Genomic DNA, 23,960 nt, shown 5'->3' with positions numbered 1-23,960 from the left:
GGGAGAATGTCCCTGTACTTACTGTAAGTCGCTCTGGATAAGAGCATCTGCTAAATGACTAAATGTAATGTTAATTCTCACCTGTGGAGACGAAAACTCACAAAATAACACAAACTTCATTATCAGTGTTCTACACCTAATTGTTTACTTCAATAAACTCATATTTATTCACATTTACTATCGCATAATGTAAAGTATCCGTGTTTTCTTGGCATACTCTAGTTAGTTCTATCAAATGTACCCTAATCTCCTACCACCCCCCCCCCCTTTCTCCAAACTGTATGCCTTTGTAGTATTGCCTAAGCTGCCACTAGGCAATAGTGAGCGCATGATTGCATGCAAGTGCGCAGGAGCCGTACGGTGGAAATCGAGGGAAAGAACGAGCGAGGGAGCGTCCGTCTGATCTTAATACCTTATCATGAGAACGTCCCCGATTTTTCCGTAAAAAAACTAAAAACAGTACCAGACGAGACACCATCGAAGCATCGGTGATTCAAAACTATGACTGGATCGTACACTCTAAACCGAATCCATATTGTATTGCCATTAAACTGAATGCAGAGCCTATGTGTGCACAGAAGAACACGGCGCGGGACTTTGGGAACCGGATCGTGTCCAAATCCAACGCGGATGTGCGCGCGGACCCGTTTCTCTTGTATGTAAGCGCCGTAATAACTAACGATAATTAGAATACGCAAACATATTTTGAAGCTTGATGGTTTGTTGAAACAGTTTGAACTTGTATCCTAATGTTTAAACCAAGAGAAGAACACAGCTGAAGTAATTGCATTGCTGGGACCTGGAGGGGTAATGAGTAATCAGCGACGCACCAAAGAATAAAACGCGTTCAAAACCTAGAATGCGACTGCTGTCTTTGGACAGCTCATCCAGTGCGTCCTCATAGGATACTACTTTTTTCGGAGGTGTCGTGACATAGGTTATATTGTTTGTCATATTTCATGGCTTTGGATTGTTTGCAGCAGCATGTGGAGAGACGGGACGGTGCGTGATTAGTTCGAAACAGACAACGCACTTTTCTTGCCTTATTTCCTATTCCGACGTATTGCGCACAGCATAAGCAGCAAGTACAACGAGGTCCGGTGCCGAAAAAGACTCGCATTGAATCCTTCCGACTACTTCTTTCGCTGCTGTCATCGTAGTATGTCTGCACTTCGAAAGAAATTTGGGGACGATTATCAGGTAGTGACCACCTCATCAAGTGGGTCTGGATTCAACCAGCCAGCACCAGAGAAGAAGAAGAAAAGACAACGTTTTGTGGACAAGAACGGGCGATGTAACGTCCAGCATGGTAACCTGGGTGGAGAAACCAGTAGATATCTCTCAGACTTATTCACCACGCTCGTAGATTTGAAATGGCGATGGAATTTATTTATTTTCATCCTAACCTACACAGTGGCATGGCTCTTCATGGCTTTCATGTGGTGGGTCATTGCATACATCAGAGGAGACCTGAACCGCGTTGGACATGATGATAAATATACACCATGCGTGGCCAATGTCTACAACTTTCCCTCGGCGTTTTTATTCTTCATTGAAACCGAAGCTACAATAGGATATGGTTATAGGTATATCACGGACAAATGTCCTGAGGGAATCATTCTATTTCTTTTCCAGTCAATCCTGGGATCCATCGTGGACGCCTTTTTGATTGGTTGTATGTTCATTAAAATGTCCCAGCCCAAAAAACGGGCAGAGACTTTGATGTTTAGTGAGCATGCAGCCATTTCTATGCGAGATGGAAAACTAACACTCATGTTCAGGGTCGGCAACCTGCGTAATAGCCACATGGTCTCGGCACAGATCCGCTGCAAATTGCTGAAAGTAAGTGTCACTACCTTTGCCCCCATGCAGAGGCATTATTTGCGTATTACGCTTATAGATCAGACAGTATAATAACGATTTACTGTTTGCTTTTTTCTAAAGGCACAATTAAACGTTTGTGCACAATTATACATTAGCTCACAATTTAGCTGGGTAGGGGACAGGAAATTGAGTTTAGGCCCATTCAATTATATCCTATAATCACACTGAGTTCGGTTTTTCGCATTTAGATGATATCACAATTAAAAGGATGAACTAAAACAATTAAATGCTTTTTGACAGTTCTGTTACCCAGTCTTTTTTATAATCCTCAGCTAAATAACGATCCCAGCTTCAAAGTTCCAAAATGCCGGTCAAGCATCTATGCTTTATCAAACTGTTTAATTGATAACCTGGGTATGATGTTTAGGTCAATGAACTTAAGCAGGATATTGCTTTATTATAGGCTATAGCTTATGAACTGGCCTCTCCATTCAATGTCCTTACTCTGTCTACTTGTTGGTGATTGATCTATTTGATTGCTTACAAAATTTGAATGCCAGTCAGAATGTCTCGCTGGGTTGCTGTTAAAACGTTCTCCCTCCCCCCCAACTTTCACTTGCTTCTACAGTCTCGTCAGACGCCCGAAGGCGAGTTTCTTCCGCTGGATCAGTTGGAATTGGACGTGGGCTTCAGCACTGGGGCAGATCAGCTCTTTCTCGTCTCCCCACTCACGATCTGCCATGTGATTGACACCAAAAGCCCATTCTACGAACTCTCCCAAAGGTCCATGCAAACGGAACAGTTTGAGATTGTGGTGATATTGGAAGGAATAGTGGAAACTACTGGTGAGTAAATATAAACATGTTCCTTTTGTATTCAATCTATTTTAATTTTAAACGGAAGGCCTGATTCCTTCATCAATTTTAATTGCCAACATTTGTTCAACGGTGAAGCTCAAGGAGCATAGGAAACTGCAAATCATTTTTGAGCCCTCAGTAGTTATTTTACGATGTTTACAGTTAGTGGTCAACACCAAATGGCCTTTTCATTGACCTTTGGATGTTAGTGGATGACAAATTGATTGCATTCTATTGATGTTTGATTCCTGTAAACATGTACATTTGTGCTACAGAGGGCTACTGGAGGTTTATAAATCATATATCATTGATTTGATCTAACTGTACGTGGAACGTGTTCTAAATATGAATGTGTCCTCTTCAGTGAAGAGGGTTTAGAAAACCCTTAAACAAACTGTTGTTTGCTGATACACTGTTTTGGACCAGCCAGTAGTACCTACATTCAGCCTGTAGTAATACTGTAGTAATACTTTAGTAATACTGTAGTAATACTGTACAGTCCAAAATAAGTTGCTTTTCTCGGGGAAGTGAACATTTCAAACAAACTGCTACTGTACTTTGAGAAAATGTGTAAAATTGGGAAAGCTAATTCTCCATTGTATGTGATCTACAACCGATAATTTGCTAACAGATTAATAACAGTTCAAAGTGCTGAGGGAAGTGTTTACCATAGTAATGGCATAGCCCTACCAACGCTACGGAACACACTGCTGAACATACCAGAAAAAATTGTTACTTCTTGTTGATACTGAAAGTTATTGTTTGTGATACTCACAAAGAAGGAATATATAGTTGTATAAAACGTATGTACCGTAAATACCCATTTTAAACCAGTTTTCAAGGCCAAAGCCATACAACATTTGTAAACTACATAACAAAGCATTTTCATGCAACACTACACTACACTAACCCATCATCCAGCATATGACATACCAGTGCATGCCTAAAATACTTAATGATAATGATCAACTAATATTCTTAATATTGGTGTTACTGCCTCACACAATCACAGGTTCTACCTTGCAAAGTGAAGCGACGTCTCAAATAAACTCTGCTGTGAACAGAACTAGTGTGAATGTTAAAAAAAGAAAAGAAAGGGGAGGTGAAAGGTCATGGGCTACTGTAGTCTGGTTAAGTACCGCAGCACCCCCCGTCACCTGGAGCCCTGGCACCTGGGTCTCACACCTGACCCCCGTCACCTGGAGCCCTGGCACCTGGGTCTCACACCTGACCCCAGCCTCCACACACCAATTAAAACAGATATGAATATATTATGCATGAGTGTTTACTAATTGATGCTGTCTTAAATAGTGTGCATAAATGTCAATGGGTTATGATGTGTGTGGTTGGCTGGTTCTGTTTCTACAGGGTTGTGGTGTGAGAGGCGTGAAGGAGCGTGCTTCTGCACTCAGTTCAGTTGTGCTCAGAGGGTGACGGGCAGGGCTAACTGACAGAGGGTTTCACTGGTGGTAAAGCTGTTTCAGTACAGTCTTATCATTTGGAACAGTACAAAAGGAACTAAATGGGACTAAAGAAATTGAGAGACTGAATACATCATCATTGTGATAGGATTAGGAAATTCAAAAAAGGCTTTGAGTCTGAACATAATGTAAGGTAGTGTAATAAGCATAATGTAATTGTAAGGATAAGAAGCAGACATGAGATTGCTTAGATCAGTCTGACAGCCGTCCCCAACCTTGCTGCGGGAGTGACACGCGTGTGTTCTCTGAGGTAACAGGATGAGCTACCAGGGTTAAACAACACTGTAAGTATATATCCTCCGACACGTTCGTTCCTGGTCCCCTTGTAACTCTGTTTCCATGGCAACAGCTCCTTGAGTGTTCAGGATTGCGGCACTGCACCTAAACTTAGATTCTGCTTCTTCTTTAAGTCATAGGGAAAAACAAACAATCTGTAGAGCACACACCAGCAGACATAGAGTACTGGTGTCCAGGGCTTCAGATGAAAGACTGAAGGGCTGGTCCCTGGATCTGGTCCCTGGATCGAGCCCACAGTCAGAGTAGCGTCTGTTGAAACAAGATGGAGGCGAGTAGAGAGATCGTGGAGGCGTTCTGGGAACAGGTGATCAACAGTCAAGAACAGAAGGATGCTAACATATTCATGCTAAGGCTTCACTGCTGACTACTGTAAGACTGTCTTCACATTAAATAAGAGATAGGGTTAGGGTTACTCAAACTGCAACACACACTGGAGATTGTATTATTGTGTACAGCAATGATGGATCATTCTAAATCACTTTGTTGTTGGAAGACAACGCTGTCTTGTTGTCTTGTTGTCTTACATTTACATTTAGTCATTTAGCAGACGCTCTTATCCAGAGCGACTTACAGTAAGTACAGGGACATTCTCACCGAGGCAAGTAGGGTGAAGTGCCTTGCCCAAGGACACAACGTCAGTTGGCATGACCGGGAATCGAACTGGCAACCTTCGGATTACTAGCCCGATTCCCTCACCGCTCAGACACCTGACTCCCTTGTTGTCTTGCTGACATTTATTACGTTTATTCAGGCCAGTCCCACAAACATCCTCCAGAATAATCTAAGATTCAGCCAGTCGTTCAGTGTTGGATATGACTGGATATTATTGATCTGAATAAACTGGTTCATGGTGGGTGTTTTGTGTGTTTTGTCTCAGTGGACATTTGGTGACAATATTTGGATGGTCGTCTGCAAATCATCTATCAAATGATGACATTTTGTAACAGGAAATGTAAGACATTCTGTATAAAATCACAGAATCACAGAGGCCTTCTTAAAGTCATTGTTGCTGACGCTAAATTGCACAGATTGCAGTTGCTTTATTAACACTGTGGTTTGAATAACTTACCAATTATGTTCTGTCACTTAACATTTACATTTATGCAACTGAACACGTCATGTGCTGCTTTAGACCTACATGCCGACCCTTCCTTGGAGATTTGAGAAAAAGCTGAAAGTCGATGCTCTGTTAGAAGATAAACAGACTGGAGGATTTTAATTTCATGGTGAACTGACTTTGAATGGATGACATAGTGGCGTACAAACTTAGTCAGTAAAATGACAGTTGACTCCACAAAAGTTGTGCTTTTCAGGATGCCTATTCCAGTAACAGCAGATTTCCAAGGGTGCAAAAAAATACGAAAAACAGAAATTCTGTCATGCATTTTATTTCAGTTAGGAGTTCAGTTGCCAATCATGCTGTGAAAGCAGCAATACATCAGCATGAAAAATGGCATTCTGGGGATGGTGGTGTGCCTCTCATGCAAATGTAGATGATCGTCATGCCCTCTGTGCATGCTGGGACATCTGCAGGATGCTATGGAGGCTTTGGCAAATCTTTAACCGAGGCGCTTCAGCAGAAATTCAGTGTGTGTGTACTTTATTTGAGTTTTGTGAAGAGCACTTTGTGGGTGCTGTGTGAGTGTTCAGTGTCTGTGTGCCCCCTGGAGGCATGATAACATGGGAAGCTGATATGTTTTTGGTTTCTGCACTCCATCATGTGGTTTTGATCCTTCTGGAACCATCCACATTTCAACATGTTTAAATTGAGCGGGATTCGAACCCACAACAGGTCACACACAGCACACTACAGATGTGACCCTGTAACTTTCATAAACACACTAAGATGTTGTTATGTAATACTTTGTGATGTTATTATATATTAAATGATGGGACAAGCTTTATTTCATGTTTAATGGAAAAAACAAAATGGAACAAACATCAAGCTTGCTCAAGGATGCATAAGGAGAGTCAGAGTCAGGAGTCAGAGTCAAGAGTCATGAGTCATGAGTCAAGATTCAAGTGTCAGGAGTCAGAGTCAGTAGTCAGGACCAGGAGTCAGAGTCAGGAGTAAGAGTCAAAGTCAGAGCCAGGAGTCAGGAGTCAGTAGTCAGGAGTCAGAGCCAGGAGTCAGAGTTAGTAGTCAGGAGTCAGTAGTCAGAGCCAAGAGTCAGAGCCAGGATTCAGGAGTCAGAGTCAGAGCCAGGAGTCAGAGCCAGGAGTCAGTAGTCAGGAGTCAGAGCCAGAATCAGAATCAGAATGGGATTTATTCGCCATGAAAGTTTGCACAGACAAGGAATTTGCTTTGGCAGGAAGGTGCATACAATAAACATATACATAAAATTTAAATATGTGGACTATCTATACTAAGGGTACATAAACTAGCAGTACTAAGTGGGATTAGAATAGAATTAAATATACAATAAAATAAAATATAAGTTGCCGTAAATTACAATATAAAAAAACAAAAATACAAATATTACAAAAAATACAAATGTACAAGATACCATTTTGTAATGCAGTGCAAAAAGCAGTGTGTTTTAAGCAAGAAGTCATTAGAGTCAGTGTGGTCCCTTGGCCTTGTTGAAGAGGCCAACAGCGGAAGGGAAGAAACTGTTTTTGTGGCGTGAGGTATTGGTCCTGATGGACCGCAGCCTTCTGCCGGAGGGGAGTGACTGAAACAGGGAGTGTCCAGGGTGGGAGGAGTCGGCCACAATCTTCCTCGCTCGCCTCAGGGTCCTCGAGGTGTGCAGGTCCTCGAGGGTAGGCAGATTGCAGCCAATCACCTTCTCAGCAGTGCGGATGATACGCTGCAGTCTGCTCTTGTCCTTGGCAGTGGCAGCAGCGTACCAGACGGTGATGGAGGAGGTGAGGATGGACTCAATGATGGCTGAGTAGAAGTGCACCATCATTGTCTTTGGCAGGTTGAACTTCTTCAGCTGCCGAAGGAAGTACATCCTCTGTTGTGCTTTCTTGATGAGGGAGCTGATGTTCAGTTCCCACTTGAGGTCCTGGGAGAGGTTAGTGCCCAGGAAGCGGAAGGACTCCACAGTGTTGACTGGGGAGTCACACAGGGTGATGGGGGTGAGTGGGGCTGTATTCTTCCTGAAGTCCACAACCATCTCCACTGTCTTAAGAGCATTGAGCTCTAAGTTGTTCTGGCTGCACCAGGTCACCAGGTTGGCCGCTTCCCACCTATAATCAGACTCGTCTCCACCAGAGATGAGCCCAATAAGGGTGGTGTCGTCCGCAAACTTCAGGAGTTTGACGGACGGATGACTGGAGGTGCAACTGTTGGTGTACAGGGAGAAGAGCAGAGGAGAAAGGACGCAGCCCTGAGGTGCTCCGGTGCTAATGGACCGGGAGTCAGAGACTTGTGTTCCCAGCTTAACGCACTGCTTCCTGTCAGACAGGAAGTCTGTGATCCACCTGCAGGTGGAATCAGGCACGTTCAGCTGGGAGAGCTTGTCCTGAAGCAGGGCGGGAATGATGGTATTGAAAGCAGAGCTGAAGTCCACAAACAGGATCCTGGCATAGGATGCTGGGGAGTCCAGGTGCTGTAGGGTGAAGTGGAGGGCCATGTTAACTGCATCGTCCACAGACCTGTTGGCTCTATAGGCAAACTGCAGGGGGTCCAGTAGAGGGTCAGTGATGGATTTAAGGTGTGCCAGCACCAGGCGCTCGAAAGACTTCATTACCACAGAGGTCAGGGCGACGGGTCTGTAGTCATTATGTCCTGTTGGAAGTCAGAGTTAGTAGTCAGAGTTAGTAGTCAGGAGTCAGGATTCAGAGTCAGGAGTCAGGAGTCAGAGCCAGGAGTCAGGAGTCAGAGCCAGGAGTCAGAGTCATAGTCAATAGTCAATAGTCAGTAGTCAGTAGTCAGTAGTCAGGAGTCAGAGCCAGGAGTCAGAGTCAATAGTCAGTAGTCAGGAGTCAGAGCCAAGAGTCAGTAGTCAGGAGTCAGAGTCAGCTGCTTTGTAGGTACTTAGCTGTGCATTGATTTGGTGGATTGTTTTCCTAGCTTTCTCCCATCCCCCCTCCCCTCCTCCTCTTCTCTCTCTGTCTTAGCTGCCTCGAGCTTCCTTCATGATTCACTTGTGTTGGAGAAAAAATAGAATCCCCTTGTTATTGTGTTTCAGCCCACATGCACGTCTCTGCCCCTACTAAGATGTGCATGTGGGCGTCTGGAGACAATTGAATCCTTGACTTGATTAAAAGTTGTTTATTTATGTGCATACAGATACAGTATTGTAAGTGTGGCGAGTCATGATAACCAACAGATATTATTGGATCATCTTTCTCAGTCTGCATGGTTTACATTGTGTTCTGTACCAAGGCACAGGGCATCGGATTTCACCTGCACACATACTACACCTGCTAACATAGAAATCACAGTATAATACAAGGTCATTCAATTTGCGTACCCAAGGTCATATCACTGTAATACATTAGACACCTCTAATGCAGTTCTGTAGATCAACAGCAGCCAATAGCACAGTACACATTGTGTTTTTATTTATTTAATTTAAATTACTATATGATTCTATTATGATTATCTGTAATTGGACTGTAGTGTAGGTAACCCAGGTCAGGACCAGAGAGGGGCAGCAGGCCAGCCCCCAGCCCCCGGCCCCCAGTCTCCAGCCCCCGGCCTCCAGCCCCTGGCCTCCAGCCTCCAGCCCTCAGCCTCCAGCCTGTGGAAGCAGCTCAGAGCCCCCAGCCTCAGCCCCAGCCTCCAGCCTGTGGAAGCAGCTCAGAGCCCCCAGCCTCCAGCCCCAGCCCCAGCCTGTGGAAGCAGCTCAGAGCCCCCAGCCTCCAGCCCTCAGCCTCCAGCCTGTGGAAGCAGCTCAGAGCCCCCAGCCTCAGCCCCAGCCTCCAGCCTGTGGAAGCAGCTCAGAGCCCCCAGCCCTCAGCCTCCAGCCTGTGGAAGCAGCTCAGAGCCCCCAGCCTCCAGCCCCAGCCCCAGCCTGTGGAAGCAGCTCAGAGCCCCCAGCCTCCAGCCCTCAGCCTCCAGCCTGTGGAAGCAGCTCAGAGCCTCCAGCCTCCAGCCCTCAGCCTCCAGCCTGTGGAAGCAGCTCAGAGCCCCCAGCCTCAGCCCCAGCCTCCAGCCTGTGGAAGCAGCTCAGAGCCCCCAGCCTCAGCCCCAGCCTCCAGCCTGTGGAAGCAGCTCAGAGCGTCCAGCCTCAGCCCCAGCCTCCAGCCTGTGGAAGCAGCTCAGAGCCCTGGGTAAACAGGACGAAGGGTTAGGAAGGGAGCCACAGTCAACACTGAGAGCAGAGACCAGCCCCTGGAGGAGGTGACCATAATTAATTCTGAATGATTACACTCAGAATGTGTCCTCTCCCCTGTTAAGCCCCTCCTTCCCTCCTTCCCTCCCTCCCTCGTCGCCTGTCCCCCTCTCCTCCCCCGTCTGCTCTGCAGTTCAGAGGGTTCATGTGAGTGTAGCAGGAATGTCAGGCTTCGGAGCAGGTGAGAGCAGGAGTCACCAATTAAATTTAATGTGCCCAGGGTCAAAGCATCGGAGAGAAGCAGGCACTGTCCCATCCACACACACACAGCTGAGGTGTTCTGATAAGCTGAATATTTAACAGCCCCTTTGTTAGCGTTATTTATTTATTTGTTTGTTTCATTAGTTGTGTTTTTTCCCTCTTCTCCAAAACAACCCGCCTTGCTCTTTTAATTGAGTTGTTAAAACGCTTGATAGAAAAACATGTTATTATGATGAGTGATCGATGCCAGTCGATACCGTTACTTGATGGACCATGTTGTCTAATCTAATGATTACAACATGTGATCTGACTGCTGTAGAGGTGTCAGGTCATGTATGTGGGAAAAAGACACACAAACCTGACTGTTTTTAAACAAGACTGAAAGACTCCATGTCCAGTGTCCCATGACGTATTGAAGTCCACTTAGTGGATATTAGAGGATATTACAATTTTATGAAAAAGCTTCTCTGAAGATACTCATCATGAACACTGTGGAAGACCTGTGCAGTAATCGCAACAAGGATGAACTCAACGTAACAGGCAGAGCTCGGAACTGGTCGTGACACAGACGATTCATTATCTCCTGCAGATCCACTGTGCAGCCCTCCCAGGGGAAACAGCGTAACTGTGTCTTTAGGGATTTGTCAGGTCTCTGCTGGGCGCTAGTAAATCAGTGATGGACTACATGAGGACACCTTAGCTGAACCCGTGAGGTGATGACAGCGCTCCACCAAGGCCCTCCATGAGGACATGAGAGTCGTCAATCCGCTTAAAGGTGGAAATAATGACTCTTAAGACGTGTTATCATTCACATCCAACCAGTTCCTGGTTCACTACCACAGGGTTTCGTTCACATACGATATTGACTAGCAACAGTACAAAGCACCATCAGTGTGGAAGAGACGTTGTGATTGCTTAAAGATAGCTTCACCATCACGGCCCTTTTCCTCCTCAAGTGGTGCCCTGCTTTTAAGGTTCTACTATTGATTGATACTCTCTGACTTTCCCCTGAAGTCCAAAACTAATGGATGAAAGGGTCTAACCGCGCAGACATGTGAACATTTTGTCCTTAGCTGTAGCTCGTAGCACGATCCTTTGGGAAGTGAGTTTCTATTTGCGTCTCCAAGACATGCTGTGGCTTGTTGCATGTCTCTCCGTGTTCACTGTTAAAACCTTCACAGTGTGAAACAAGCAGGACTTTCTGATGTTCAAGCGGCCACAGCACTGCTGTCTTTCACTACCACCAGGTTTCTGTCTTTGGGAAGATGGATGGATTCTTGTTTGGTTAACCAGGTTCTTTTCATGAGCAGTGCTGTGCTCACGCATGGCTCCTCCTGGCTGCTGTGTTGTCCGGGCTGGGCTGATGGCCAGGCTGCTGTGTTGAGCCTTCTGTTCTACCACCTGGTCTGTCACCAAACCCTGTTATACAGGCTTGGCAGCCTCCCCCCTCCCCTCCCACCCCCTCCCCTCTTCTCTCCTCCTCTCCCCTCCCCTCCCCTCCTCTCCTCCTCTCCCCCCCTCTCCTCTCCTCCTTCCCTTCCCTCCCATCCCATCCCCTGTCCTGTCCTGTCCTCTCCTCCTTCCTTCCCTCCTTCCTTCCTTCCTCCCCTCCCTTCTCCCTCCTCCCTCCCCTCCCTTCTTCCTGTCTTTGTCTACCCATCTCCACATGCATGTAACTGCCTCAGCATCCGCATCAGCGCAGTGCCCCTCCCCCATGCTGGGCTCCTCCCCAGCTCTCTCTCTCCGCAGCCTGGGGGGCTCACATGGCCACACTGTCTCTTGTGTAATGCGTGGAATAAACATTTAAGGTCCGGAGGCGTGGGATGCATCCTTTACTAAGTGATTGAATACCGAAACAGTATTATACAGGGCACTTTCTCCCCCATCAACAATAGGTGAACCAGTAAGAACAGAACAGGTCGTTAAAAAGCTTCTGGAATTTTCTAGGCTTTTTACCAATTGATGTTGGTCACCATAGTAACACATTATCTGTCTGGGAGATAGGAATTGTGCCCATAAGAGATGTATCGGCATCAAAATGTTTTTTTTCCCCCCTAACTTCATCTACTAATAGACACAATTTGTGCTGTCCCTTCCTGTGTTGTTATTAATAACAGGTGATTGTTCGGTAGTTAAGGAGCCAGAGTGCTCACCACAGTATTATTCTGTCTGAAGGGGGGCACGGCTCTCAAATGTATTTCCTGCCCTCACAATTTTCCACTCTGTCTCCATCTAGCTCAGCGCGGCTCCTGAATATTTAATTCTACTGAGCCCAAAGTAAGGACTGTAGTCATGCAAGGACGATTTCTTCTGCTTTGCAGACACAAGTACACCATTTAGCATGGCCTTCTGGAACATGTGCAGTGGTGGTAAATGTGATTTAGCACAGCCGTGGTCTGTCAGGGGGATACATAGGAAATCGGGGGCGTTGTTGAGTTGTGACATTCTCTGTATTCACTGCTCACCTTCATATCCTTGTTCCTGCTTGCCTGTTTCTCACACACTCTGGATGTGCCTCTGGAGGCCTGCTAGGCTGCCAGGGTTAGGGTTACAGACAGCACTGCTGAGTGGAACAGCGTGGACCAGCTCTGTGTGGGTGTGTGAGAAATAGACATATTTGTGAGTGTGTGTAAAAACTGAGAATGTGTATGTGTTTGTTTGAAATACAGAAATCGACATGTTTGTGTGTGTGTGTGAAATAGGAAAATGGAGAGAGAGAGACTGAAAGAGAGAGAGAAATAAAGAGAAGAAGAGAGAGAAAGAGAATTTGTCTGCGTGTGTCTAAAATCTGCAGATAAGCGTCTGGGTGAGGAGACATCAGGGAGGAGCTGCCCACCTCTCTCACAGTCGTTCAAATAACACAAGTTCAAGTGACGAATCAAGCTAATCTAAATCACATACTGTTTGCACTAAAGCAACTCTCAGATTCTCAGACTCCGTTTGCATCCACCCGTTCCCAGACAGATTTGGTTTTCTGTTTAGTAAAACTGCACCTAAAAAGGGGAGGTGGGTGGGTTTGTGGGGATGGGTGGGTGGGTGGGGGTGGCCCTGGAGAACCGGTGTTGAGGAGAGGACTGTGAGTAACTTAGCCATGCAGCAAACTGATATGATCCCTGCCTCTCTCTGTCTTACCATCCTGGATATGCTTCTGTTCGCCACTCCACTGCAGCAAGGCTCACTAAGCCAGCACCAAGGCTGCTGTGGGCTCACTCTCCACTCCACCAAGGCTGCTGTGGGCTCACTAAGCCAGCATAAAGAAACACAGACAGCCTTCTCTAGTTTACTGTTTCTTCCCTGCCATAAAATAATCAGTTTTTATCTGAGCTGTCAGTGTCAGAGACTGCAGCTGCTGCCTCTCCTTCGCTGTGTTTCCGTGGATCACAATAGGCTGTCCGGGTGTTATCTAGCAGGACACCATGTTCCCGGACTCAGGGGGGAGCAGGCTGTGCGACGCAGAGCTGGAGATATCGTCACCAAACCACCGATACCACTCTGAGAGAGCAGGACTGGTTACTCTGCGAAGCTGTGGTGTGTTCACTGCAGACAGTCGACTGAACATGTGCACACCCTGCTCCTACTCATGTTTGTGTTGTTGACAACCAGCTTTGTGTGTATGTGTGTGTATGTGTGTGTGTGTGTGTGTGTGTGGGGGGGGGGGGAGTTGGCAGATTAACCTGCAAACTAAACCGTCCAGAACAAGCTGCTGAGTTGGCAAATCACTCCCGTGTGATGGAATGTCTGCCGCTCAGTGCTGAAAGGGTTAGGGTTCTGGTGACACACCTGAGGAGTCACACCTGAGGAGTCACACCTGAGGAGTCACACCTGAGGAGTCACACCTGAGGAGTCACACCTGAGGAGTCACACCTGAGGAGTCACACCTGAGGAGTCACACCTGAGGAGTCACACGTGAGGAGTTTTGTTTCAGAAAATGACGACGTGGTGATCGTTTTTTTTTTTGTGCCAAAGTCTAATTCTCGAATCCAACTCTAATCCAGCGTGGGATGAGGTCTTAAAATCAACTCTCAAGTTCAATATGCCTTTTTATTACCAACTGAGGTGACATTTGAATGTTAGTGGCTGCAGCTCTGTGTGAATGCCTGCTATTTCTAGGATGTGGTTAGGTGCAGCTTTAGTGTGATGTTCCCAAGTCTCAGAGAGAGGCTTGAAACAAGCTGACAACACCACCATGAGTTAAAGGTGTTGCATCTGTCTGGGACATTGGGGAGGGATGTGTTTGATTTAAATGACTTGCATGGCTGTGCAGCACTTGGACTCCGACATTTGGGCCGTTGTTGAGGCTGTGGAGAAACAGATATGAGAATTGATATGAGACTGGGGGAACATGGACCTTTGGTTTATTAAATATGACATTGGTAATATGAGCTCTGGCCAACACAGATGATAAGTCGACACAATATGGCCCCTCCCCACCAAAACACGCTCACTGCTGGAGAATAGCCCCTCCCCACCAAAACACACTCACTGCTGGAGTGAGTGTGTTTTGGGGGGTTGATGTGTTGTAAAAGGTCAGGGGCGCATAGACAATCACACCATTTCACCTGCAGTGAAATGCTTGATGGATGGTCCTCCTTGTGCTGGGAGATCAAGACTACTCCATGTTGCTGGGTTTGTGGTCGATTGAGGCGATCACAATGAGAGAAAATTAATTAGTTTCGAGTTGTCAACTCTGCTTTCAAATGACTGTCCAAACAGGCTTCATGAGGTATGTTTACATGTTCGCACTGGTAGATTTGGTTTCCATAGAAACACATTCATCTCAGCCAGGTAGGACTTCTTGTGGTTACAGAATGTTTTACTGACACGAATACACCCCACACCATCTTCTATGTTTGTCTGTTTTCTGTCTGACTCAAGCACACTTTAAAATGCCCTTGCTTGTTTTTGTTGTATATGTTCAAATGATGATTATTAACCCCCAAAGTGATTGGCAGCAGACTGGTTTATTTATAGGTTATCTCTAATAACACTGCTGTCACACACACAACACTGTCCCAGATTCACTGAACTTTTAATTTCAGTGAATGTTTAATATCCTCTCCTCATCATTTGCGTCTGAGAGCTAGATATTGACTTGTATGAGGCACCCTGGGTCTGCCTGACTGTTTAAGCATCCTACTCTTGACTCAGAAAGTTGAGCCTGTGCTATGTCTGGATGATAGGCCTGTGCTATGTCTGGATGATAGGTCTGTGCTATGTCTGGATGATAGGCCTGTGCTATGTCTGGATGGTAGGCCTGTGCTATGTCTGGATGATAGGCCTGTGCTATGTCTGGATGGTAGGCCTGTGCTATGTCTGGATGATAGGCCTGTGCTATGTCTGGATGGTAGGCCTGTGCTATGTCTGGATGATAGGCCTTTGCTATGTCTGGATGATAGGTCTGTGCTATGTCTGGATGGTAGGCCTGTGCTATGTCTGGATGGTAGACCTGTGCTATGTCTGGATGGTAGGCCTGTGCTATGTCTGGATGGTAGGCCTGTGCTATGTCTGGATGATAGGCCTTTGCTATGTCTGGATGATAGGTCTGTGCTATGTCTGGATGGTAGACCTGTGCTATGTCTGGATGGTAGGCCTGTGCTATGTCTGGATGGTAGGCCTGTGCTATGTCTGGATGATAGGTCTGTGCTATGTCTGGATGGTAGGCCTGTGCTATGTCTGGATGGTAGGCCTGTGCTATGTCTGGATGATAGGCCTTTGCTATGTCTGGATGATAGGCCTGTGCTATGTCTGGATGGTAGACCTGTGCTATGTCTGGATGGTAGGCCTGTGCTATGTCTGGATGGTAGGCCTGTGCTATGTCTGGATGATAGGTCTGTGCTATGTCTGGATGGTAGGCCTGTGCTATGTCTGGATGATAGGTCTGTGCTATGTCTGGATGGTAGGCCTGTGCTATGTCTGGATGATAGGCCTGTGCTATGTCTGGATGGTAGGCCTGTGCTATGTCTGGATGATAGGCCTTTGCTATGTCTGGATGATAGGTCTGTGCTATGTCTGGATGGTAGGCCTGTGCTATGTCTGGATGGTAGACCTGTGCTATGTCTGGATGGTAGGCCTGTGCTATGTCTGGATGGTAGGCCTGTGCTATGTCTGGATGATAGGCCTTTGCTATGTCTGGATGATAGGTCTGTGCTATGTCTGGATGGTAGACCTGTGCTATGTCTGGATGGTAGGCCTGTGCTATGTCTGGATGGTAGGCCTGTGCTATGTCTGGATGATAGGTCTGTGCTATGTCTGGATGGTAGGCCTGTGCTATGTCTGGATGGTAGGCCTGTGCTATGTCTGGATGGTAGGCCTGTGCTATGTCTGGATGATAGGCCTTTGCTATGTCTGGATGATAGGTCTGTGCTATGTCTGGATGGTAGACCTGTGCTATGTCTGGATGGTAGGCCTGTGCTATGTCTGGATGGTAGGCCTGTGCTATGTCTGGATGATAGGTCTGTGCTATGTCTGGATGGTAGGCCTGTGCTATGTCTGGATGATAGGTCTGTGCTATGTCTGGATGGTAGGCCTGTGCTATGTCTGGATGATAGGCCTGTGCTATGTCTGGATGATAGGCCTGTGCTATGTCTGGATGATAGGCCTGTGCTATGTCTGGATGATAGGTCTGTGCTATGTCTGGATGGTAGGCCTGTGCTATGTCTGGATGATAGGCCTGTGCTATGTCTGGATGATAGGCCTGTGCTATGTCTGGATGATAGGTCTGTGCTATGTCTGAATGATAGGCAAGCTGGTGGGAGTGCTACAAGAATAGCAGATGTCTCGAGTCCAACAACAGTTCAGAAGTGAACATGTTATGGATGTGTAGGCCCCTACTTCAGGTAGTGGAGCATATTTCCACTGGCTGAAAGCACTCGGAACTGTGACGCAACTTGGAAGAAGTAACATCCAGAAACCCCCTCCTCTCCATGTTCAGTCTGTCGCACATCTGGGACTCTGTTTAAAAGCTGATAGCAGACATTGGCTTCCTGACCTCAGAGTGCAGAAACACAGATGCGCCCTGTCTCTCCAGTACCCATGATGCTCTCCTCTCCAAGGTCTGTAGAGGGCCGCTCTGATGTCATTGGCGCATTATGAAGCCCATCACTTGAACGTGTTCTATGAATATCCTGCAACCGCTCACTAACTGATGAACCCTAGCAATAATCAACACAAGTTTCTTCCCCTTATCTGTAACTGTACACTAAGCTAGAACGAAAGGGAAGTTATTGTTTTCTGAGTTGCGAGTCGAATTAATATTCTTGTTGAAATCTGAATGATAGTCTTCAGGAAGTGTACAGTTTTGTTAGTAAGTTTTAGACATTTTAAACTGTAAGAAGCTTGAATAGAGTCAGTGGAAGTGTTCAGATAACTCTGATTGCAGCTATAAAATAGTGTTTTTGAGGGGGGAGGGGGAGGCCCTAAAACTGATAATTAATCATTAATGTTTTATAAAACAAATTAATGTTGTCGCTCATTAATTCAATCTTCATAATGTGACTAATTGTACTAATTTGTCTATGGGAATGTGACTGAGAGTGCTTTCCGCACGCTTTCAATTCAGAGTTTACAGTTACTGTAAAAGGATGCCTTCAAAATTATTTTCTATCATAAAAGATACATGTGACATTCAATCATGTTCACATTGAGTTTATTATATGGAACAGTATTCACTAAGGGCCCATCATTGATACATACGTAAATACTGTTTTCCTAAAATTACAACAAATTCAACAATATTCAGGACTGTCAACGTATCAAATATACCACTGAGCATTCATGGTGATAAGAAATGTTACAAAGTTTGCTTTTGCAAGCTCACCTTCAGGTTCGTCAGTCAGGACCATGACTCCTCAGTTTGAAGGTTTGAGCGTAGAGGAGCAGGCTCAGGATGGCTGAAGGTTTGAGCGTAGAGGAGCAGGCTCAGGATGGCTGAAGGTTTGAGCGTAGAGGAGCAGGCTCAGGATGGCTGAAGGTTTGAGCGTAGAGGAGCAGGCTCAGGATGGCTGAAGGTTTGAACGTAGAGGAGCAGGCTCAGGATGGCTGAAGGTTTGAGCGTAGAGGAGCAGGCTCAGGATGGCTGAAGGTTTGAGCGTAGAGGAGCAGGCTCAGGATGGCTGAAGGTTTGAGCGTAGAGGAGCAGGCTCAGGATGGCTGAAGGTTTGAGCGTAGAGGAGCAGGCTCAGGATGGCTGAAGGTTTGAGCGTAGAGGAGCAGGCTCAGGATGGCTGAAGGTTTGAGCGTAGAGGAGCAGGCTCAGGATGGCTGAAGGTTTGAGCGTAGAGGAGCAGGCTCAGGATGGCTGAAGGTTTGAGCGTAGAGGAGCAGGCTCAGGATGGCTGAAGGTTTGAACGTAGAGGAGCAGGCTCAGGATGGCTGAAGGTTTGAGCGTAGAGGAGCAGGCTCAGGATGGCTGAAGGTTTGAACGTAGAGGAGCAGGCTCAGGATGGCTGAAGGTTTGAGCGTAGAGGAGCAGGCTCAGGATGGCTGAAGGTTTGAGCGTAGAGGAGCAGGCTCAGGATGGTGTTGAAGTCTGAGATGCAGGGTTCACACAGCCAGCAGTTCCCCTCACCAGTAATTTAATTATCCTAATCCTAATCCATGTCTTATGTTCCGTCTTTTGTAGTTCGTTGCCAAGGTCAAGACGCGTACTGCATGGCAAATAACTCAGGCAAAGACTACACGACTCGTTAAGATATATTTGATCAGGCCACTGAATTTGTTTATTCCTCAGAATGATCAGTGCTGTGTAAATTACAGAGGGATGTACTGTAGCCCATTTAGAATACATACTTGCTGAATGCAATACAGCGTCCACTGTGCTGCATTTGGAAGACTTAATCATCACATATTTCTGGTGTCCTTGTGCTTTGTCCATGTGCTAACCCTGACCCTGTGCTTGAGGGGAGTAGGGATGTGGCCCTTCCAGGGCACAGCAGGGTTAGTGCATACAGGGGGATACATTTACCCTACGCCCTTGATTTTGTACAATATTTCTTTCTTTTTCTATTATTCCAACTAAATCATAACCAGTTTTGAGTATGCATAAAAGGGGCTGCTGTATAATCATTAGGATGTGCTCCTCTCCTCTGCTAGAGGAGGAAGGGCTGCACCTATGCTAAATGCATTAATAAGTACGTTGTAGTTATAAACAATACTTACAAATATGTAGCTCCATGTTGAGTCAGTGACTTTTTCAGTTTCTTCTGTATTGGAAAATATACTTCATATTTATTTATAAAATGTCTTGCATGGTAATAAGTGCTAATTGTAAGTCTGTTAGTAGTGATATTGTTTGCTTTGTAATGTGAAAATTAAAAGTATCTTTGAGGAATACTTCATTGTTGAGACAGAGGGAAGAGTGTCAGGGGAGCTCTTAAGTGTTTGTATAATGCTGTAGCAGTGGAATATTTCATCTCCAAAACATTTGCTTCGGGTGCCTTGCGCGGTGGCAAGACAAAGCTAGATCATTCCAACACGTAGAATTCTAGTTATTATCAAAAGTAATAACACATAGACAATCCACTCAGATTCTCTTTTCTTTGTTTGTTTTCTCTGTGTGTGTGTGTTTGTCAGGGATGACTTGCCAAGCAAGGACGTCGTACACTGAGGACGAGGTTCTGTGGGGGCACCGCTTCTTCCCGGTGATCTCCCTGGAAGAGGGCTTCTTCAAGGTGGACTACTCCCAGTTCCATGCCACCTTTGAGGTTCCCACGCCTCCATACAGCGTGAAGGAGCAGGACGAGGCCCTGCTGCTCTGCTCCCCGCTCATGGCCCCCTCCCTCTGCAACAGCGGGGGGAAGACCAGCTCCCTGGACGGCCTAGAGACCCTGGAGGACTCAGAGAGCACCGCCAAGCTGCCCACCAAGCTGCAGAAGATGGGCCGTGAGGACATGCCCCGCAAGCTGCTGCGGATGAGCTCCACCACCTCAGAGATGACCTACAGCCTGGGAGACCTGCCCATGAAGCTGCAGAGGATCAGCTCCGTGCCCGGGGTCTCTGACGACAGGCAGACAGGCAAGGCCTGCAAGATCAACACGGAGCCCATCAGCACATCGGTGGCGGACTTGCCCCCCAAGCTGCAGAGGATGGCGGGAGGCGGCAGGATGGACGGACACCTGCCCCCTAAACTGAGGAAGATGAATTCTGAGCGCTTCACGTAAAAAAAAGAAACAGATATGAAACAGATATGAGTTTTTAACTCCACCAACTATTTATCCTACAACCCCAGAGGACCCTCACTCCCCTCCTTGTAACGTTTCTATTTATTAAAGGACAGCAATTCTTATATTAAAGAAAATGTAGTTATATAATACATACAGCACACAGCATAGCTATATGTGATCTAGAGTAATGGGATACAGCACATGTGTTTCTGGATGTAAGAAAACATGACAAGAGGCACTGGATTATTTCAGGATTATGTGAGATGATTAGCACAATCTGGCATGTTGGAAACACAAAGTGCATGTAGAGCCGAATCTCTCTCATTTCCGGCATGACATTTATTGATAAATAATTTTACAGCGACGATTTGAATAGTGAATATTACTGACAATGATGCCGAACAGACACACAAAGCCATAGGGTTTCTGGAGTTGGACACACATTTCGTGGTTCTAAGTTGTGGTGGGGAAGGGTGCATACACTACATTTCGATTTGAGTTGTTTGCTTTTGTTGTTTAATGTAATATTATGTGCCAATGTTATGTTGATTGCATGCTACTCTATTTGACTTAGCTAGACAAAGGTAATAGACACAGATGTTTAGCCTTAACTATATTACCTTGTTTCCATTCACACTAGAGATCACGGCTGTATTTTGGGGTATTTCATGTATAGGATATTTTACCATGTACAATTTTATCAATTTATTAGTTAAGCAAACATTTTACAGGAGATGCAATCTATAATTGAATGTGCATGGTCCACATCACATGACATATTGGAACTGGGCACACTATTTAAACTCTTAATTTTAACCAGGTGAACACTTCAGTTGAATGGTCAATGCGAAGGCCTTCTAAGCACAAAATTACCACAAAGTACACGCCGCACATTATCAACAGTAAGCATTATGAGTGTGTTGTCATGAATGTATTTATCAACGTCATACAATTAAGCTTTACATCTGAAGAGCCACTGAAACTACATGCTCAGGTGTCACCTCAGCTGATGCAGACATGCTCAGGTGTGTTACCTCAGCTGATGCAGTGTAGGATTGAAGTTAGAAGAGACTTGTTTACTCAACATTTCATTTAAACATGTGCACCAACATTTCACCTTAAGTATTACCATACATATACAGTACATATAGATTTAGAGGTGGACCTAGAACACATAGGGAAGACTTTCCACCTTTGTCTTAAGAGATCATATGTTCCTCTAACAAAAGCAATAATGTTATAATGACTATAATCTTTATATAGCCACAGGGCCAACACTAGTAGCCCCACCCTCATCATACTGACTCCATGCCATCCAATCTGGTTTTATCGACAACATTGTATGATACTCAATCTCTTCAGGAATAAAAGTCTAAGAGAAATGTTCAAAGCTCTTGCTAATTTGATTTAATGTGATCTAAGCATAACACAGAGCTCACCAGGGCTCCCATCATGAATTGGAGAACACAATACTGATCATGCGTTTTGCGTTTTGCTGAGATGTGTACGATTGATTAACATTTGCTTTGACTTCTGAAGCTAAACCCTTCAGTCAGGGAGTACTGCAGTCAGGGAGTACTGCAGTCAGAGAGTACTGCAGTCAGAGAGTACTGCAGCCAGGGAGTACTGCAGTCAGGGAGTACTGCAGTCAGAGTACTGCATTAAGCTTGTGTTTTTTGTCAAGGTTGCTCTTCTGTTTCTAGCGATAACCTTTTGTTCCCAAATCTCTTGTAATCTGAGAAGAGTTTGGAGGGAGGACGCGTTACTAAGCATTTGTAAATATCTCCTAAATCACTACCCATCTTTCCACAGCCAGTTCTCTTGATAGCCAAGGAGATCTTTTACCCTACACCATTTTCCCTTTCTCATCTTGTCCTAACAAAGAATGCCCTGAGGAGATCCCATATCCATGAGGGATGTTAATAAAGCATCTGCACGGATACAGCATTACATTAATTGAGTTGGGTGCTCTGCGAGGATTCAGGAGGGCTTTGTTAGACGGGTCGGTTAGGAGGGCCAGTGCCCCTCAGGTGTGCTCGATGCATTGGAAGTGGCAATAGAGCTGCGTTCACAATAATGGAATGCTACAGAACAAAGTTTAGCAACCGTTATACACACATTTCTTGTTTCCAATCATTAATATTGCCTGACAAGTGTTTGTTAACTGACATGAGTGCTTGTTGTAAGAGGTAAAACCTCAAGGTGGTGCAAAATATGTCAAGTATCTTTTTTATACAATCTTTGGATACTGTGGCAGGCTGATGAAAGGAAACCGGAAGGCATATTAGCTTATTAGTACAAATAATTAAATGACATCCTTGGTAGTAATGCACTCAAATCACCACACTCTCTTAGCAATAATTTAACACCATGACAACTGAATTGTTCTTAAAATAAAACTCCATACATTTGCTAAGTGAATAGCAGAAGTGTTCCTCCAGTCTGAGATTAGCCTAATGCCACTTTGTTTTCATATCACAACAACAGCACTGCTGCATAGCTGATAACTCAGTGCTAGAAACAGTGTTGACTTATGATGACTGGCTGTTTGCACACCTAGCACACTCTCTCTTGTCAAGGGGTGATCTAGAGGACACTTTGTGCATGCTAAACATAATGTCTGTACCTGCCTTGATTAAATAGAGGGAGAAGTAAATCTGAAAATACTTTTCTGAGAAACAATAAGAATAGAAAACGCTCTGGTATTGGTGTGGGCCGATGTTCCTGGTTCACAGACTCAGGTGGTTTGACACCATTTTTTTGGGATAAAATGACACCTTGAGTATTATGACACAATGAACTAAGTACTTAGGTTACCTTACATAGCTGTTCAGGGGTGGAGAGGAGGTGGCCACTGTTTCAATGTTTTCAGAGACACATCAGGGTTGTCATGGTGGTTAAAAGGAGCCTACATCTTCAGTGGAGACATGCTCTGACGAACAACACAAATGTTAACTTCTGTCCCTGTTCTGACGAGACAGCAAAGCAGAAATCAAGCTTGCGTCCTCAATAAATTATTGTGCTATTTCAGTCAGGCTCCCGGAACAGCATGCTGAGGTTGGAATGTGCTGTAAGCCCTCGATGCGACAACACCGCTTCATGGTCTTCCAGACAAGCTCTCATGCATTAAATACATTAAGTTCTGAATGTAGGGAGTACATCTATACATCTTTACAACTGTGCAACTGTACAACTGTACAACTGTACAACAATACATATTTACACATTTACAAATGTACATCTTTACATGGCCATAAATTGCCAGAGAACTGTCACATACAGTAGCTGTTGTGGATCTCACTTCTATCCCCAGAGAGAAGCCTAGAATTAATTTCCGTCATCGGCAGAGTGAATCTGTTGTTGTTGGTGAAGATTCCTCCATTCATTCCCTGAAGCTACTCTGCATTTAGAATTGATGACTCACTCTCTCTGTGAGCTTGAGCTGAAGAGTCCCAGGTCATCAGAACTGCACTGGAACAGCTGTTGATGATGATTTTGAGGCTCACCAATTGATGGTGAATCAATAAAACAAATCCAAGGTGGGGTCAATGTATTTGTCACTTAGTTTACAGGGATGTTAATCACGTCACAATTTGTTATTGTTTGATGTAAATTATATATTTTTCAATACCTGTAATGTAGCTGACAATATATAGATGATTGATTAAAAGTTCCTACTGTAGGCCACCACAATCTCTTTTTACACAAAGAAAATCAAAATGCTGCCTTGTGATCCATCGCTGGCTGACGACTTACAGATGACTAAACTTCATACAGATGGAACTCAAGACTAAAATTAAAATCTACAAAATTCAGATTAGCATCCTGCAGCCCTGAAGAGCCTCACAAGAC

General features: G+C 45.3%; 1 protein-coding gene across 2 annotated transcripts; it reads left to right on the top strand.

Annotated features, from left to right (window-relative positions):
* The first annotated feature begins 341 nt into the window (after positions 1 to 341).
* On the top strand, positions 342 to 23,637 carry kcnj3a (potassium inwardly rectifying channel subfamily J member 3a). 2 transcript variants are annotated; one of them, XM_062458026.1, is made up of 3 exons: positions 342 to 655; positions 2,453 to 2,669; positions 19,519 to 23,637. In XM_062458026.1, exons 2-3 carry the CDS (start codon positions 2,612 to 2,614, stop codon positions 20,103 to 20,105), a joined length of 645 nt encoding a protein of 214 aa, XP_062314010.1. In that variant the 5' UTR covers positions 342 to 655; positions 2,453 to 2,611; the 3' UTR covers positions 20,106 to 23,637. The 2 variants fall into 2 exon arrangements, with proteins under 2 accessions (XP_062314010.1, XP_062314009.1); XM_062458025.1 differs by lacking the exon at positions 342 to 655 and adding an exon at positions 662 to 1,842.
* Positions 23,638 to 23,960: the final 323 nt, after the last annotated feature.

This window comes from Osmerus eperlanus, chromosome 3 (assembly GCF_963692335.1).
Source record: "Osmerus eperlanus chromosome 3, fOsmEpe2.1, whole genome shotgun sequence".
NCBI classification, from domain to species: domain Eukaryota; kingdom Metazoa; phylum Chordata; class Actinopteri; order Osmeriformes; family Osmeridae; genus Osmerus; species Osmerus eperlanus.
Note: the sequence above shows the minus strand (reverse complement) of the source record. Positions and strands in the feature narration are given on the sequence as shown.

Coding starts and splice junctions, on each gene's coding strand:
- kcnj3a (XM_062458025.1), top strand. CDS start 1,162: ATGTCTGCACTTCGAAAGAAATTTGGGGACGATTATCAGGTAGTGACC. Junction 1,843..2,452: donor TCCGCTGCAAATTGCTGAAA/GTAAGTGTCACT, acceptor TTGCTTCTACAG/TCTCGTCAGACGCCCGAAGG. Junction 2,670..19,518: donor AGGAATAGTGGAAACTACTG/GTGAGTAAATAT, acceptor TGTGTTTGTCAG/GGATGACTTGCCAAGCAAGG.